The 17,753-nt window shown below is 42.4% G+C and overlaps 1 protein-coding gene across 1 annotated transcript in view; it reads right to left on the reverse strand.

Moving 5' to 3' along the window:
- Positions 1 to 915: 915 nt before the first annotated feature.
- Positions 916 to 17,753, reverse strand: part of LOC117501478 (regulating synaptic membrane exocytosis protein 2-like) — a 49,241-nt gene continuing 32,403 nt past the window's right edge. The window contains exons 19-32 of the mRNA XM_034160375.1: positions 16,443 to 16,526; positions 15,413 to 15,522; positions 9,910 to 10,767; positions 8,867 to 8,908; positions 8,436 to 8,474; positions 7,443 to 7,465; positions 7,264 to 7,361; positions 4,989 to 5,135; positions 4,719 to 4,900; positions 4,464 to 4,599; positions 2,908 to 3,020; positions 2,678 to 2,779; positions 1,872 to 2,011; positions 916 to 1,690 (exon numbers count right to left, since the gene is read on the reverse strand). Coding sequence (XP_034016266.1) covers positions 1,502 to 1,690; positions 1,872 to 2,011; positions 2,678 to 2,779; positions 2,908 to 3,020; positions 4,464 to 4,599; positions 4,719 to 4,900; positions 4,989 to 5,135; positions 7,264 to 7,361; positions 7,443 to 7,465; positions 8,436 to 8,474; positions 8,867 to 8,908; positions 9,910 to 10,767; positions 15,413 to 15,522; positions 16,443 to 16,526 — 2,263 coding nt within the window. The 3' untranslated portion in view covers positions 916 to 1,501. The remainder of the gene's footprint in view (positions 1,691 to 1,871; positions 2,012 to 2,677; positions 2,780 to 2,907; positions 3,021 to 4,463; positions 4,600 to 4,718; positions 4,901 to 4,988; positions 5,136 to 7,263; positions 7,362 to 7,442; positions 7,466 to 8,435; positions 8,475 to 8,866; positions 8,909 to 9,909; positions 10,768 to 15,412; positions 15,523 to 16,442; positions 16,527 to 17,753) is intronic.

Genomic DNA, 17,753 nt, shown 5'->3' on the forward strand with positions numbered 1-17,753 from the left:
AAGGTGAGCAGAGGTTCAATTAACGAACAATGTGATTGTGAGTTTAGATAACCTGCTGTTCCAGCGCTTTACTTTGAGTGATTTTGGGTTAGTTCTTGTTGCTCATACACAGAGGAACACTGCACCAAGTTTCAGGACCTGATATTTATTTCCTTTAAAAACATCAGGTGGACATGGTGGTGCCTCTTTTCCCAGTCCAGATCAAAGAACCCAAACCACCAGCCAACCTGAGGAACATGGTAGCAAAGATCTGATGATATATTTTCAAGCAGCCTAAGTCAGAATTAAAACACGTGATCTTAACTGAGGGAAAGAGAGCAGCACGGCACAAAAGCCACTTAATGTTTGCTGCAAGTGTGAAGCTACGTCACACTTCTTATGTGTGTCATTAATGAAATCCCCCTGCTACAACAGGTAAGCCAGAACTATGAAGACAAACAAAAATTACAAAAATTGTTGATACTCCCAAAATCTGGTTCTACACCAGAGAACATTACACATAAGTAGTGAAACTGTGAACCAAAAGAAAAAAAAAAAATATTGATTTTGTCACATTCCGCAGTTTTATGGTAGTTTGAGTTTTTCTGTAGAGAGTCATTTGGTTTTCACTTTTCAGTAACTGAATGTTTCACTATTTGAAGCAGTTTCTTCAAAACTAGCAGCAGGATGGATTAGTGGTTAGCACTGTTCCCTCACAGTGAGAAGGTCATGGGTTTGAATCCCACCTATGGCCTTTCTGTGTGGAGTTTGCATGTTCTCCCCGTGTTTGCGTGGATTTCCTCTGGGTGCTCTGGCTTCCTCCCACATTTAAAGACATTCCAATTCGGTGGATTGGAAACTTTATAATTGTCCAGGTCTCCCTTGCAAAAGAGGTCTCGATCTCAATGGAACTAACCTGGTTAATTTCAATTAAAAATCTGACAAATTATACGCCAGAATTACATTGCTGTTTTCCAGTTTAACTTTAATTAGATCGGCTGAACCAGATCATTCATTAAAGATATGACGATCGTCCTTTAATTAGTCCCGCATTTGGGAAATGTCAGAACTGGATCAGCAGCAAACAAAGTTAGTGGGAGGAACCAAGACAGGTCCTGGAGGAGGGGACTAAATGTCAGGAACAAGGCGAGGAAGGGGTTAAGATAAAAGATGATACAATCAAAGGATGGAAACAAAGTTTCTGAATGAAGAAAATTCAGCTGATGGAGCCCCAAGTGAAGGATGAAGACAAACAAACCCACTGGAAGACCAGAGGACGTTTAAGAGGTGAGGGAACAGATGTGGGATTGAAACCCTGAGGAACTCCTTGAGAAAGTCCATCAGAACCATGGAGCCACATTGATGCTGGAACCTTTCAGAACCAGGCTCAACACATCAGCTTTCAAAGTTCTGATTTTCGTGTTTGCGTAGAAACCTGGACCACAATCCATGTCAATCAGCCCACCGAGGTTCTCAGTCCTCACCATGCTCATCTTTGAAAAGTCTGAGAGTTTCTTCCCTCCTATGATTTGCTTCCCTCGGTCTCCTTATTGGTCAGTGGTGCCAAGGCAGGATCCACCAGTGATGTGGCAGGAAACAGTTTGAACCAGCCAATCACCATGTTGGACAGGTCCAGATCGTCAAGTAAAATCTGAGCGGAACCCATGAAGGATTTGTGGTCCATCCGGCCGTAGTCGCCCCAAACGATGATCTACAGACAAATGGGTCAGGCACAAAGTTAAACCTTAAACCCACAAGTCAGGAACATTTCCAGAACTTTTTAAACTGCTTTCAGATGGAAATATTCAAGACCATAAACTCATAACAGCCAGATCTTCCACACAGCAGGAAACAGGGTTCCTGCTGCTGGAAAGGTTTCTGTGATTTCTGACCTGCAGAACTTTGCCTTCAGGGTTTTCTTCAAACTGAAGTTGCTGCTGGTAAAGCGGGTCCAGGGTCTTCCTAGCCAGCCTGGTCCTCCTCTTCAGGACACACTTCCCATTATCCATCAAGTAGACCTTCACGTAGGGCGCTGTGCAGACACACGGGTCACATCAGAAAGGTCAGAAGTCACACTCATCTTCATATTTTGACTGAAACGATGTAATCCGACGTCATGTGACTGGATCACTTTAAAGTGGGTGTGGATTATTAAGATCCACTCACACCAGTGCAAACAAGGCATTTGCTGGTGACCCAAGTCACATTTTACTGGATTAAGTTGAAGTACTCACGCCCACATGTAGAGTCATCCTGAAACAACACTGAACAAAGGCTTTTGAAATTTATATATGCAAGAAAAAAAAAAAACTTTTTAATGAGTGATTGTTTCTGACATCTGAGCCATCACTGAACAACATTTTCCTGGGGAAAAAAAGCTGATGTTCTCAACTTCCTGTAGGGGATATGCTTCCTTCCTTTCATTTCACAGCTCACTCTCTTCATCCTTAGTTGTCCACCTTTCCTTGTCGCTCCTTCCTATATTGCCTTTTATTCTTCCTACTTTTTCAGTTATAGCTTTTCATCAGGAAATGCTTAATTGAGAAGGTTCCAGCAGGTTCCTGATGTTGGACGCTGACAAGGACACTGAGGACTTTAGTGATCACTCCACTATAAACCTTGGAGCGTTGGACTGTGCCGTATCAAACACGCCGCCTGTCACAATTATTACACAGCGTCAAGTTCACCACTTCATCACCTGGAGTGTTCTTGTTGCCTTGTTTACCCAAAAGCCCGCGGGCTCGGATCACCTCCACATCCAGACGCTCCTTCCGGTACACCATCCCGATCTGAATGTCACCTGACCAGCAACCAATCAGAACAGCCCATGTTACAAAACAATCTGGCAGTGCTTTTTAGCATTAGCTGCTAGCAACAGCAGTGACATGCTGGGTGTGGTTATTCCAACCAATCAGAAGTAGGTATTACCCATAGGAGGCGTGGCCAGAGTCTGACGACCTGCCAGCTGGGCGGGGCCTAAGCCTTCCAGGAAGCCAGTGAACTGTTTCTCTGATGCCAACTTGACTCCTGGAAATATGAGACTGACAACAGAAAACAGGAGTGAAGAAGAAGAAAATAAATGTGAAGGAAACAACCAGTAAAAACCTAAAAATTAAAGGAGTAAAAGAGGGAAGGAAGTGACATCGTCAACAGCTATGGCAGTGCGTTGGTGTCACTTCATCATGAAGAGGAAACATTAGCAGAGTGGCTTCTTCTTTTCTTCCACTTGAAGGATGTCCAGGTGTTTCCCACTGATCTGTATATAACACTGGACAGCTCATCAACATGTGGCTACACACAAGCCACTTATTATTTATGTCTATATGCCAGAGTCAGAGATAGAACTCTTCAAATTATTGTTCATTAATTTCCATTTCAATCATACTCACAGGTGAAATGTTCGTCCACAGCGTTTGAACTGGTGATTTGCACAGTCTATAGCTGCATATAAAGGCGTTTTTTTTTTTTTTTTTTTTGTCAAAATCACAAAGAATAAAGTTGCACGCGCCTGTTTAAAGATCAACAGCAAATAGCATTCAGTAGCGGCACATGCGAGTGGTAATATGTTGGCCGATTTGCTTCAAGAATATTGGCCAAAGAGCGATCCAGTGTTATGTACAAATCAGTGGTGCTTCCCCACATCTGGAGTCTTGTTTCTTCTTCTGTCCTCCCTTTGGTTTTCTTCTTTCAGATGACCTCTAATGACCTCTTTCAGACTCACAGGACTGTACCAGCCTTCAAACACTTCCTTGAGCGCTGCCATGAAGGGACGTTGGAGCCATCAGTCTGTACGTTCAGTACACTTTTCAGTGCGTCATTATTAAATGAAACAATGCCCCAAATCGTCGAAACTCATATGTATGCACACATACGCACACACGGACAAGCAAGCCATCACTACCACTTAGCATAGCCCAAGTTGCAGATATGTTTGTTAGTGTGGGAAGCACACCTTTATGATGAATTATTTGTGGAGGAGAGCCATTAAAAATTTTGCCTAGGGCACCAAATTGGTTAGGATCGGCACATTTTTTTTGGTTGTTTTTTTCTAGTCTCTGTTATTTGGTAGAATGGCCTGAGCAGTGGGTCACCCCTTTGAATCTGGTCTGCTTGAGGTTTCTTCTTCAAAAACACCAGAGGGAGTTTTTCCCTTACGACTGTCACCATGTGCTTGCTCAGGGGGGGTTGGTAAGGTTAGACTGTACCCATGTGAAGTGCCTTGTGGCGGCTCTGTTGTGATTTGGTGCGATATAAATAAACGGAATTGAATTGAATCCTGATGATAGAGTAAAAGTGTCAGTCCAGAGATGGCTCTTGTGTGGAGAACTTCTTTTCATTTCTTGGACCTGACTTAGTGCTAAAGTGAGAAAAGTCCTAGGTAACTATGACAGATTGAAGCAACTACACAAGGAGCAAAGGATTAACACGGGGGAGGTACCGAGAAGAACAATGAGAGAAGAAGACCAAAAACAGATTCAGCGTACGCTCCAGGTTTGGGGTCCTCAGCATCCAGGTCACGGCTTGGCTGTCTGGTGAAACGAGACTTAAACTCGATAGCCAGTCCAGTTTCTATGCTTCTCTGAACTGGAAGTCTGACCACCTTCTTCTTCTTCTCCTCCTCTGGTTGGAGGGATAAAAAGAAGAACATTGAGAACAAGGTCAAAGTGTAGCAGTGTCATTCAGCCTACAGGGGCAATATATACAAACACAAAAATGCTCTTTGACTGGTTGTAACTCACCCTCAGGGTTGAGCTGCGACATACTTTGGCTTTTCTTTCCCAGACCCACCATTCCCATCACCCTTGCTCCAAAGCTGGAGCGCCGTTTCTTGTCATCATCATCATCATCCCTCCCCAATGAGCAGATCTCACCACCAACACTGGATGACTTGGCAATAGGAGCGCTGGACCCTGAAGCCGCCCTGTAGGAGGGGATGGGCATAAATATCTGTTATGTGGAAGCAGTGGGAGGAGTCACTGGAGGATCTGGGTGGAGTCAGTGTTTCTTACTTTGTGCTTTCTGGTTCTTCTTCTCCTTCCTCCACTGAGTCGCTCTTCTGCAATGAAACTCCCGTCTCAGGTTGCTCAGCTTCCTGTGAGCCTTCTACTTCCTCCCACACTGAGTCAACTGATTGGGTCTCCAGGGCTTCCACCCGACTACCATCAACCAATGAGAAAAAAGCATAGCAGTGGGAAACGAATTATGCAGACCAGAACAACACCACGTCTTATTAATGAATATCCTTTTAACACATTTATGTAACAGAACATCACAGAAATCATTCAGTTTCATAGTCGTACATTAATACCGCGTAAACTAAGCTAAGTCCCTTCAGCTTCTCTCTTGTTTCATTCAAGGTCACCACAGCAGATCCGAGGTGGGTCTACATGCTGATTTGGCACAGGTTGATGCCTTTCCTGATACAACTCCACATTATGCAGAGAATGACCAAGGGTGGCCTTGAACCGAGAGCCTTCCGCAATGGAAACAAGCACACTTAACTGCTTGGCCACCACCTCTAACCAAGCATTAATACCATGTAAATGTTCATTTTTAAGTAACTTTTACTTTTAACTGCTTTTATTTAATCGATACAATAAAAGGACTAGAGCACCGCGCTCATCAAGCGCAAACCTCCGCCAACACTAGCTTCCAATTCCACAAGTGTTTTTCTTGGAAAAAAATTTCAAGGTCAAAGTCCTGTTAGAAGTGGACTTTTATCATAAGCTATTAAGTGGTATTTTTTCATAACCTAAAATATACAAAATATAGATCAAAAGGGCTTTTCAATGTTATAAAGAATCAAATATCTGCTAAATCCACAATATCGATCAGGTGCAGATCAAACTTAGTCTATTCATTGAGAGTGCCAGTTTGCACCCCATTGTCACAAGTGAGAGTAACTGAGGCACTTTTGATTGAGATATAATGCAAAATGTACATGAAATGGACTTTTCAATATTAAATTTAAATGTCCACAAAATCCACAATCTGGATCAAAGTTTGTCAGGTGATAGTGAGTGCCAGTCTGCACCTCACTTTCAAATATGAGAGTGATTGGGGCATGTTTGATTAACATATAATGTAAAATATACATTAAATGGGGTTTTGAATGTTAAATTTAAATGGCCACAAAATCTGTAATGTGGATCACATCCGCATCAATCTTCGTCCGTCGATAAAGGATACCATCCTACATAACACTATCAAATATGAAAGAAATTTGATCTTTTTGGACAGTGTTATGAATTGTTGAAAATTCATTCAGCGTTAAAGATAGAGATTTTTTTCCATTTTTTTAAAGATTTTTCCTGACCTTTGACCTATGACCTTGAAAATCGAATCACTTCTTGCCTATCAGGATATGAATCTTCAGTAAAAATTTCATAATGATATATAAAAAACTGTGGGCTCCAGGCTGTTCACAATTAGACAAGCAGACAGACAAACAGGGACGATAACATAACCTTCTCCAACTTCGATGGTGGAGGTAGTAACTTTTTTTAATCATTTCCTTGTTGCTGCTGTGTTTAGGACAGGAAATGACATTACACAAGGTAATTCTGCTGCACAGGTGAGTAAATTTAATTTGTTTATAGATTTTCAATCACCAGAATCAGAAATACGTTATTGATACCTGAGAAAAAAAAATTAGTTCCACTTACATTAGTAGAGAGAAATTATAATACACAAGAAAAATAAAAGTATGTTAAAATCTGTACACTATACTACAACAACATATATAGAATAGAAAATGAGAATTACGTATACTAAAAAAATAAGTTTGAAATGTTTTTGGCCGTTTTTGGTTTATAGTGTTGGTTATATATTTTTTGTGAAAGTGTGATTTTGTTTTAAAATGTCTAAAGTCATTATTTAATACTGTGGTTTGCAATGAAGCCTGAAATTAGAAATGAGGCTTCAAAATTCAAACACATATGACATAGTTAAACAGTGAGACAGTTTTTGTAATTTACCTCTGTTCACCACAGTGGAGATGAAATGAAACAAATGTAAAATGTTCTTGTTGTGTTGACTTTCAGCTTTAATTCAAGGGATTTAACAAAAATATTGCATTCAATATTCAGACATTTTTATTTCAGAAGAAGGTTTTGCACAGACCCTGAGGACAGCTGGCTCTGAACCATGAACAATTACTTGAGGCAATAGTATAGTGTCAGTCAGTCAAATGTGAATCACAGCAACACCATTATCAGAGCTTATTGGTCAATTATTGATTCATCTTAATTATTCAAAGGGTGTGATCCCCACAGGTCGGCTCACCTCACTATGTGCACAGAACGGCTGTCAGAGGCATTGGACAGGGCTGAAACATCACTGATGTCACTGTCAGATGATTTAAATGTTGAGCTGTCCTTCATCTGGAGAACAATACAGAGATCCAGTTTCATCTGTATGCTGATGATGTGATTCTTTACAGCATTCATGTGTCACTGCTTTACCTTTAATAGCTCTCTCATTACACCTACACAAACAGAAAGGGGAGGGGTTAGTGTGATTTCACAAACACATTAAAGGATAAGTGACTTTTGGAGAGATTTCACATGTTTCTGTGCATATTTTGGTATCTACATTTCAGTGAACTACAAATCATTCAAATCTCTATTATGAGACGCTTCCAGGTTATGATGTGATACTGAATTCACAATTTATTCTGGGTTCAGGTCAGATTAAGGTTAAAATTAGGATTCATGTTAGATTAAAAGTGAGGTTCGGTTAAGATTCTGTCTGATTAAGGTTCAGGCTCAGCTAAGATTAGGGTTAGGTTAAGGATACATTAAGGTTCTGGTTAGATGAAGGTTTGGGTTAGGTTAAGACTAGAGTTAGGTAAAGGTTCAGGTCTGTGTTCTCCTCCCATTGGTCATGGACATGTTTGCATCATTGACGATTTTGGAGGTCCACTGTGGTTATCTGATAAATGATCTTCTTTGGAAAGATTTCCTTTATGACATCCACTTGGTTGTTTTAAAAGCAAAGCAACCAATTGTGACCAAATGTCACAAGACCACCTACCTCTGCGAAATTCCCAACACTCATTTATGCTCAACGTAAAACACAGATATGGACAGAACGTTCTGTTACCACTCTGCATTCATTTCATACATTTTTTGTCCTTTTTCAGAAAGCTTCCAGATCTGGATGAAATGCAGCAGTACCACCTGAAATCAAGGGGGCAGTGCAACCAACAGCTCAAGTGAGCCATGACCCGAGATCATGATAAAGATTAACAATGGTGACCATCACCATGTCTAATGTCAGAAACATTTGAGCACATGCTATGCCCTCTAGTGGATGCTCAACATCCATGCCAACATGAAGGACGTGTGGAAGTACTGTGGACAGTGATGGTCACACTGTTTGAAACATATGTACGTAAATGGAACATAAATGAACCTTTAAGGAGAGGTGGGTGTAGGTTGTATGTGTTGCCATACCCATGGCTGCTTTTCTCTTCTGGTCCTCCCATGTGACCTCTTCATCATGACACAGACAGAAAGGTGACTGGTCAGAGCATGTATAAAGGATACATTCAGGTAAACACGTGACACCTGAGCACTGAGTCACACAAAGAATTTCCCAAGTTTTATTTGATTAAGCTGTTTCGGATGTCAAATCATAAAAACCTTTATGCAAGCGCTCCAAAGGGAACAAATCTTTGGACTAACAGTTCTTCAGAACCTGTGACTTCACCTCCAAGAAAGGATTCAAAGAGCCAGAGTTGTAACACAAATGTTTCTGCCTGGAACACTGTGCTTCATATCAGCTCAATTCAAAGTCTGAGAATGCAGGAGGTTTCATTTGATTTGAAACACTAAATATGAAGCAGCAGTCAAACCAAAATGCGTTTTTAGATGGCTACACTCACCCTTTCTCGTCCCGCCAGGTGTAGCAGAGTGTCTCTCCGGCTCTGCTTGGATGGCAATGATGGCATCAGCATGAGGCATCACAGGAGACAGACAAATGAGCAAGTGAAGCATGAACAAAAAAAATGAGTGACAGCGTGAATGAATGAAAAAAATGACTGAGTAGAATTTAATTCTATAGCACCTTTCAAAGAAACTGATAATGTACTGGGCACCTCTGATGAGTTCCATGATTTTCCTTTATAAATCATTGGTTGTTCAGATCAGCAATTTCAGTTATACGTATATATCACATAGCAGATGAACACAGTGATATTTGAGAAGTGAAATGAAGTTTATAGGATTTACAGAAAGTGTGCAATAATTCTCTAACAAAATTAGGCAGGTGCATAAATTTGGGCACCCCAACAGAAAAAAATATATCAATATTAGTAGATCCTCCTTTTGCAGAAATAACAGCCTGTAAATGCTTCCTATAGTTCCAAAGAGTCTGGCTGAAGGTATTTTGGACGATTCTTCTTTACAAAATATCTCAGGTTTGTTGGTTTCCGAGCATGGACAGCCCAATTAAAATCACACCACAGATTTTCAATAATATTCAGTTCTGGGGACTGAGATGGCCAATCCCAAACATTGTACTTGTTCGTGTGCATGAATGCCTTAGTAGATTTTGAGCAGTGTTTAGAGTCGTTGTCTTGTTGAAAGATCCAGCCCCGGCGCAACTTCAACTTTGTCACTGAGTCTTGAACATTGTTCTCAAGAATCTGCTGATATTGACTGGAATCCATGTGACCCTCAACTTTAACAAGATTCCCAGTATCTGCACTGCCATATATATATATATATATATATATATATATATATATATATATATATATATATATATATATATATACACACACACACACACACACACACACTGGATTCAATTACTTCAGAAGCTCCACTGGTCTAGTTGGTATACTAAACCTACATCTTCCACTTGATCTACTGGTAAACTGGTCATACTATCTGGTCTACAGACTCTGCAAACATACCAACGTACCTGGAGTCTCTGGAGGTAGTGTAGGTGAGACGGCAGGTTCAGATGTAGATGTTGGTTTAAGAGGCGGCTGTGACTGGACTTCAGCAAGTAGAGGTTTGGACTGAGAATCTGTTGGGTGAAATGCTGCAGGAGCTGGGGTTGGGACAGAAGCAGCAACAGGCAGTGGAACAGGAGCAATAGCTGGAGGTTGAGCACAAGCTGGAGGTGGGGCATCTGTAGGATGTGCAGGAGCAGTGGGCGGCACAGCTGTAGGATGTGCAGGAGCAGTGGGCGGCACAGCTGTAGGATGTGCAGGAGCAGTGGGCGGCACAGCTGTAGGATGTGCAGGAGCGGCGGGCAGAGCAGCTGTAGGATGTGCAGGAGCGGCGGGCAGAGCAGCTGTAGGATGTGCAGGAGCAGCGGGCGGCACAGCTGTAGGATGTGCAGGAGATGGGGGCAGGGCAGGTGTAGAAAGTGCAGGGACTGGTGGCTGGACAGCTGTAGGATGTGCAGGGGTTGAGGGAGGGGCAACTGCAGGATGTGCAGTGACTGAGGTTGGGGCAGCTACAGGATGTGCAGGGTCTGAGGGCAGGGCAGCTGCAGTATGTGCAGGGGTCGGTGGTTGGACAGACGGAGGATGAGCAGGGCCTGACGGCGGGGCAGCTACAGGATGTGCAAGAGCTAAGCTCGACGCAGTGGCCGGAGACCCAAGCTGGGATTGTGAGGCTCCAGTGTGAGGTGGGGCCTGGATTCGTATTGAGGGAAGTGGTGGTTGCTGATTAACTGGAGGAACTTGTCGGTGTAGAGGAGCAGAGGCCTGATGATGGGCAGGAGCAGCTCCTGCTGGAACAGGTGTTCCTCTGCTGGGTGTGGCCAAAACTGATTGACAGCAAAACGACAAAAGGTAATAGACAGCATAATTAGAACGCTAATTTAGTAACAATTGTGAATCACCAATTTTAACTACAGCTACGGCCCCTGTCTGCCTGGTTGCAATGACCTTTGCACTTGTCCATGAATTCTTGGAAATAAATTATGTTAGTGGAGCTGGTTGACTATAAAGCGGGGGAGCCTACTTAAGTTTGTCAATGTGATGTCACAAAAACAGTAATGGATGTAACTCAGTGAACTGTGGCCTAAGGACACAACTGTTACTTGCATGGATTGTATAACAATTGCTGCACTGATGGCTGAGGCACTGCTGAAGGCTGCAGTGACAGCTGAGAGATGCTACAGAGAGTTGCAGAGATAACTGACGACTGGGACTCAAACCTTCACCTCCATGCTGTTATTGTGAACTCTGGGCTTATGTGGTTGTTTAGCTGTAACATTTCTGTCACTCTTGGTTGTTTAATTTGTTAGTTTGATCAAAGCAGGTGTTCAATCTGCTGGGTCTGTTCTAATCTATATTATGATGGCCAAGTGGTCTCTGTGTGTGTACGCGTGCATGTGTGTTTGCATGTGTATGGCTTCCATCACGGAGAAACTGGGGAGAGCTGACATTTGCCATTTTGTATGCTTAGGTATTTTGGGTCAAGGATGAATGCTGCGAAAAAGGAAAGTTGATAGGACTAACATTTTTGGAGAAGTTAGTGATATTAGCTAACAACAGTGAACAATGGACATTGTGCTTCAATGCACCATGGGAGTTCAGGGCTTCGGGGTTTTAAATATTGTTATTGTGGTTCATGTTACTTTCACAGTGTTGTTAGTGTTATTGATTTATTGTGTTTTTGTAGTTAATTCGGTTTAGTCAGTTTAGTTAAGTGTCATGTTACTTTTACCATGAGTGAAAACTGTAGTGCATTTGATGTCTTCTGCCACCGTCTCTGTTTGTGGGTGTGTAAAAATAGAAGCACCTGCTTGGGGCAGAATGCAGAAAAGACAAAAAACTGTGTGTGCAACTTTGATCACGGACAAACTGGGGAGAGTTGACATTTGCCATTTGATATGCATATGTATTTTGGGTCAAGGATGAACGCTGCCAAAATGGAACATTGACAGGACTAATATTTTTTGGAAAAACTATGGATATTAGCTAACAACACTGAACAATGGACACTGCTAATTACATTCTGGACTCACACAGCATTCCAGCAGGGGGTGATAAATCATCTATATATTGAAAGCATACATGTGTGTGTGCATGCATGCGTGATTTTATTTAGTACGTTCAAAGCACATGGAAGTATTCATGGATGACACAAGAGAGTGAAAACCCTTATTTCCATTGTGATCCATTTAAAAATCACATGACAAAATAGAAGTCATAATAAAATAATAATACTAATAATACTGATAATAATAACACTAATAATGATAATTATAATGGCGTGTGTATATAATAACAAGAACCTAAACAATTTATGAATACACTATGACACGAAATTAACATTAAAAAATATGTAATTAACAGGAAATTAAAGGGCTGAGTTCTTCTTCTGAAAACTGTTGAGGTCTAAGGTTCTAAAAATATTCTAGACTCGCACGCCATTCCAACTTATTATAGAAATTTTGTATAATTTATTACCACCCTTGAAAAATGTCAGCTATCTATTTTATAAACACTATCTAATCTACAGCCCCTGGATCCCCACTGGCAATGTGCTAGTTCAGGTTTCCATAGTAGAGAAGCTTGAATCTTTGTCTGGACTGGGTTGCTTGATGCAAGGACATTTCGCTTCAAATCGCAGAAGCTTCCTCAGCTAAAATTCTTGCTCTGGTAGTCTGACTTCTGTCTTGACTCTTGTAGAGAAGAATAAACAGAAGCCACAAATGCTGGAGTTTTAAACCTAACCAGACACCTCCTACCGAGAGGCAGACTGCTAAGGCTAGTGACTAAACAATAGCTCTAATTAGCACCTATTGTGCTCTAGTTAGGACCCTCCTAATGACACCCTCCTTTTGTGTAAAGGTTGCTTAGTCTCACCTATGTAGTGTAGTCTATGTAGTGTACACAAAAGGCTATACCATTACCGCAGAGAGGGCACCAGTGGACCTCAGTCTCCACCTTAAAGACACTAACCACACGTTTCAGGACAAGGAAGTTAAAATCTTAGCCAGAGAGAAGAAATGGTTTGAGAGAGGGGTCAAGGAGGCATTCTATGTGAAACAGTTGAAACCCAGCCTTAACCGGGGAGGGGGTCTGAGACATGCTTTGTCCCCTGTTTACAATGGGGTACTCAGGTCAAAGCAGTTTCAGTTGTTTGTTCATGGTAATGAGTCATTCATGTCATCAGGAGAGTCGTCAAGGGAGCCATCAGGAGAGGCGTCTGTTCCATCATTAGGAGGGACAGCTGCCCTGTCATTAGGTGGTGCTAACTAGAGCACAATAGGTGCTAATTAGAGCTATTGTTTAGTCACTAGCCTTAGCAGTCTGCCTCTCGGTAGGAGGTGTCTGGTTAGGTTTAAAACTCCAGCTTTTGTGGCTTCTGTTTATTCTTCTCTACAAGAGTCAAGACAGAAGTCAGACGACCAGAGCAAGAATTTTAGCTGAGGAAGCTTCTGCGATTTGAAGCGAAACGTCCTCGTGTCAAGCAACCCAGTCCAGTCGAAGATTCAAGCTTCTCTACTATGGAAACCACCTGGACAACTGAGAGCCTACACAGAAACATAGTTCAGGTTTATTCCTTTAAAAAAAATAAATACTAGGGGGAGTTTTTCTTTACAACTGTCACCAATATGCTTGCTCAGGGGCTGAGGAAGGTTAACACCTTATTAATGTGTGGTACCTTGGGGCGGCTTATGTTGTAATTTGGTGATGTACGAGGTCTATTAGAAAAGTATCTGACCTTATTATTTTTTTCAAAAACCATGTGGATTTGAATCACGTGTGATTGCGTCAGACAAGCTTGAACCTTCGTGCGCATGCGTGAGTTTTTTCACGCCTGTTGGTTGCATCATTCGCCTGTGAGCAGGCTTTGAGTGAGGAGTGGTCCAGCCCCCTCATCGTTGTTTCACTGCCAGGAAATGGCGGAATGATTTGGGCTTTTTTTCCATCAGAATTTTTTCAGAAACTGTTAGAGACTGGCAGCTGGAAACCATTAGAAAAATTTATCTGGCTTTCGGTGAAAATGTTACAGGCTTGGTAGAGAATAAGGAGTGTTACTGTCGCATTAAGGACGGCCCCCAGCGGCTATGGGGCGCACCACGCCGAAGCCGCCATCGACAGGCTGAACGACCATTTCATTTCTAAACGGATGGCTGTCTGGATCCGTGACCATCGTGTGTCATTTCTCTGGATATCACAAGAGCTGGACATCATTTTCCGGCAGATTTCACTTTTAACAAGAGATTGAAAGGATGGAAAGCTGAGCGGAGGCTTCGTGCGTCACGATGGATTCGCTACTGGAGCGAGACAAAACCACCTCCGTTTTGGTCTCACAGGACGGCTTTGAGATGGCGTTCAGACAGCTGTCTGTGGTTTTTCCATCAGTGATTATCCGAGAAATTGTGGCTGTGCCTGGACATGCCAGAACATGTCCTGTGAAGCTTCATCACGCCGTTGCTGTGCGCTATGCGGCACCGCCGCGACGCACGAAGCCTCCGCTCCTCTTTCCATGACAAAAACTCCTGTAACAGTGGAATGTGCTGTTCATTTCCAAACTGGACGCTGTGTTTTATCCGGGACGTCGTCTGACTAGCACAGGAATTGTGAAAAGACGTGGACATCAGCACGTTTTCGACACATTGAGACAGACGTGTGGAGGAATTCCACGCGTCGCAGCGGTGCCGTATGGCGCAAAGCATTGCCATGATGAAGCCTCACGGGACATGTTCTGGCATGTCCAGGCACATCCACAATTTCTCGGATAATCACTTGATGGAAAAACCACCGACAGCTGTCTGAACGCCATCTCAAAGCCGTCCTGTGAGACCAAAACAGAAGTGGATTGTCTCGCTCCAGTAGCGAATCCATCGTGATGCGCGAAGACTCCGCTTGGCTTTCCATGACAAAATCTCTTGTTAAAAGTGAAATCTGCCGGAAAATGGTTGATGTCCAGCTCTTGTGATAACCACAGAAAGTGCACATGACGGTCTTGGATCCAGACAGCCATCTGTTTAGAAATGAAATGGTCGTTCAGCCTGTCGATGGCGGCTTCGGAGCGCGGTGCACCCCACAGCCGCTGGGGGCCGTCCTTAAAGCGACAGTAACACTCCTTATTCTCTACCAAGCCCGTAACATTTTCACCGAAAGCCAGATAAATTTTTCTAATGGTTTCCAGCTGACAGTCTCTAACAGTTTCTGAAAAAATTCTGATGGCAAAAAATCCCAAATCATTCCACCATTTCCTGGCAATGAAACAACGACGAGGGGGCTGGACCACTCCTCACTCAAAGCCTGCTCACAGGCAAATGACGCAACCGACAGGCGTGAAAAAACTCACGCATGCGCACGAAGGTTCAAGCTTGTCTGACACAATCACACGTGATTCAAATCCATATGGTTTTTGAAAAAAATAATAAGGTCGGATACTTTTCTAATAGACCTCGTATAAATAAACTGAAGTGGACTCAGATATACCTCCTTCTGGTGCTGCTTTGGGGGGGATGATAGGCAGTCGACGTCCTCCTCGGTTGCAGACCGGAGTTCCCGTTGGACTTATCTGAGCTGATCCACTCCACGAGTTGACCCTGTCAGAAAACACAGGCATCAAATTAATGTGGTTTGAATGATAGCTAAGGAGGCAACTCTTTATATATTACTCCACAGTCCTGAAGGTCATTCCAAGAGTCTGGCTTAAATCAATCAATCAGCAATATTATTTCCAGGAGGACAGGGCCACCTTTCCTCAGAGAATATAAATCAAAGCATTGTCTGTGAAGAATTGTTGTGGCAGCTTCATCATTACATATTTCCACACAATTTAAAGTGTGGTATATTTTTATTGTTCTGAAATGCGAAAACTGGAAATAAAAATCTGACTTGCCAAAATGCCAACGACCTGTAGCCGATGAACATGTGTACCACAGACCTGATCTCAATATGCATCTGAATTAAAGTGCTCCAGTCACATACCTTCATAAATGCCAAATTCAGGGTGTTCAGATTGAGACTTTTGTTAATCACTGGGTTAAAATTTAGACTGCAGCAGCAGACCTTCTGAAGGAGATGAAGGAAAATGGTTTGGATCCCTGTTCTTGGAGTAGATCAACAAACAATCACATGTAGGTCAACTGACCAAGACCAGCTGTTGAAGAATTGTGCACACATACACACACCGTGATAAGTATGACACCATTCCAAATTTCACCTGTGGGAGGGGCTAGGCATAGCACCTTGACAACCATGCTATACCTGAGAGGAACTGTGAGTCAGGTGGTCAGGAAATCTACGGTGCTGAAAGAACAAATTTTGGCACTACATTCCCCATGATGCCTTGGTAAGGAAGCAAGAAAGAGTACAAAAATGAAAAGCAGGATGGAGGGATGAACGAGGAATGTAACCAGAACAACTGCTGCCATACTCTACATCATCGGTCAGTGAAACTAACAACCTGCCCATTAGTCCTTTGAAGGGTTCACTGCTTTGAACTTTGAAACTGTCCATTTACCTGAGCAGTTCATCCTCAAAGGCACCAGGAACATGGGGGAGGACTGAGAAGGCATTGTGGCTGAAGAAACAGAAATACGGAGAACATCAGTTACAGTCTGAAATCCAAACATGTGACATCCTGACCTCTAACCCTAGACAGCCTCCTGACATTTCAAAACCATCACAAACAGTGCCAGCCAATGACTGTTACAAGTCAGGTCAACTTAAGTCTTGGAGCATGCGCCAGTGGCACGCATAGCCACCTCCACCAAAACATGGAACTCAGTCCTGGATGGCAACCACCCATGCAGAAAGCTGGTCAATCCTGTCCTCTCCAAAGTAACCATCTACAGTGGGGTAAAAAAAGTATTTAGTCAGTCCCTGATTGTGCAAGTTCTCCTACTTAGAAAGATGAGAGAGGTCTGTAATTTTCAACATAGGTACAATTCAACTATGAGAGACAAAATGAGAAAAAAAATTGTAGGATTTTTAAAGAATTTATTTGTAAATTATAGTGGAAAATAAGTATTTGGTCACCCACAAACAAGCAAGATTTCTGGATCTCACAGACCTGTAACTTCTTCTTTAAGAAGCTCTTCTGTCCTCCACCTGTTACCTGTATTAATGGCATCTGTTGGAACTTATCTCTATAAAAGACACCTATCCACAGCCTCAAACAGTCAGACTCCAAACTCAACCATGACCAAGACCAAAGAGCTGTCAAAGGACACAGGAAAATAAAATTGTAGACCTGCACCAGGCTGAGAAGAGTGAATCTACAATAGTTAACCCCTTAACGCCCGAATTTATATAGCTGTATATAAAAAAAATGTTTTGTGTGTGTTTTTGCCTTTAAGTAGATGGTAAATAATGTTGAGATTATTAATTTCACTTTTGCACAAAAACTAGATAGTAATATTGGGTATTCTGGTAATGACTTTATGTTATAATGTTATAATAATAATGATGGTATGTTGCAAATTTGCGACAACAGGCATAAAGGTCAATTTGGTAAGTTGCATATTTGAGTCAGAGATTGTAGCATATATGCGACGATGGGCGTTAAGGGGTTAAGCGAGTTGGTGTGAATAAATTAACTACTGTGGGAGCAATGGAAGACACACAAGACCATTGATAATCTCCCTCGGTCTGGGGCTCCACAAAAGATGTCATCCCGTGGGGTCAAAATGATCATGAGAACGGTGAACAAAAATCCCAGAACTACACAGAGGGACCTGATGAATGACCTGCAGAGAGCTGAGACCAAAGTAACAAAGGCTACACACCACGCAGAGAGGGACTCAAATCCTGCAGTGCCAGGCATGTCCCC

The sequence above is a fragment of the Thalassophryne amazonica genome, chromosome 20 (genome assembly GCF_902500255.1).
Source record: "Thalassophryne amazonica chromosome 20, fThaAma1.1, whole genome shotgun sequence".
NCBI classification, from domain to species: Eukaryota; Metazoa; Chordata; class Actinopteri; order Batrachoidiformes; family Batrachoididae; genus Thalassophryne; species Thalassophryne amazonica.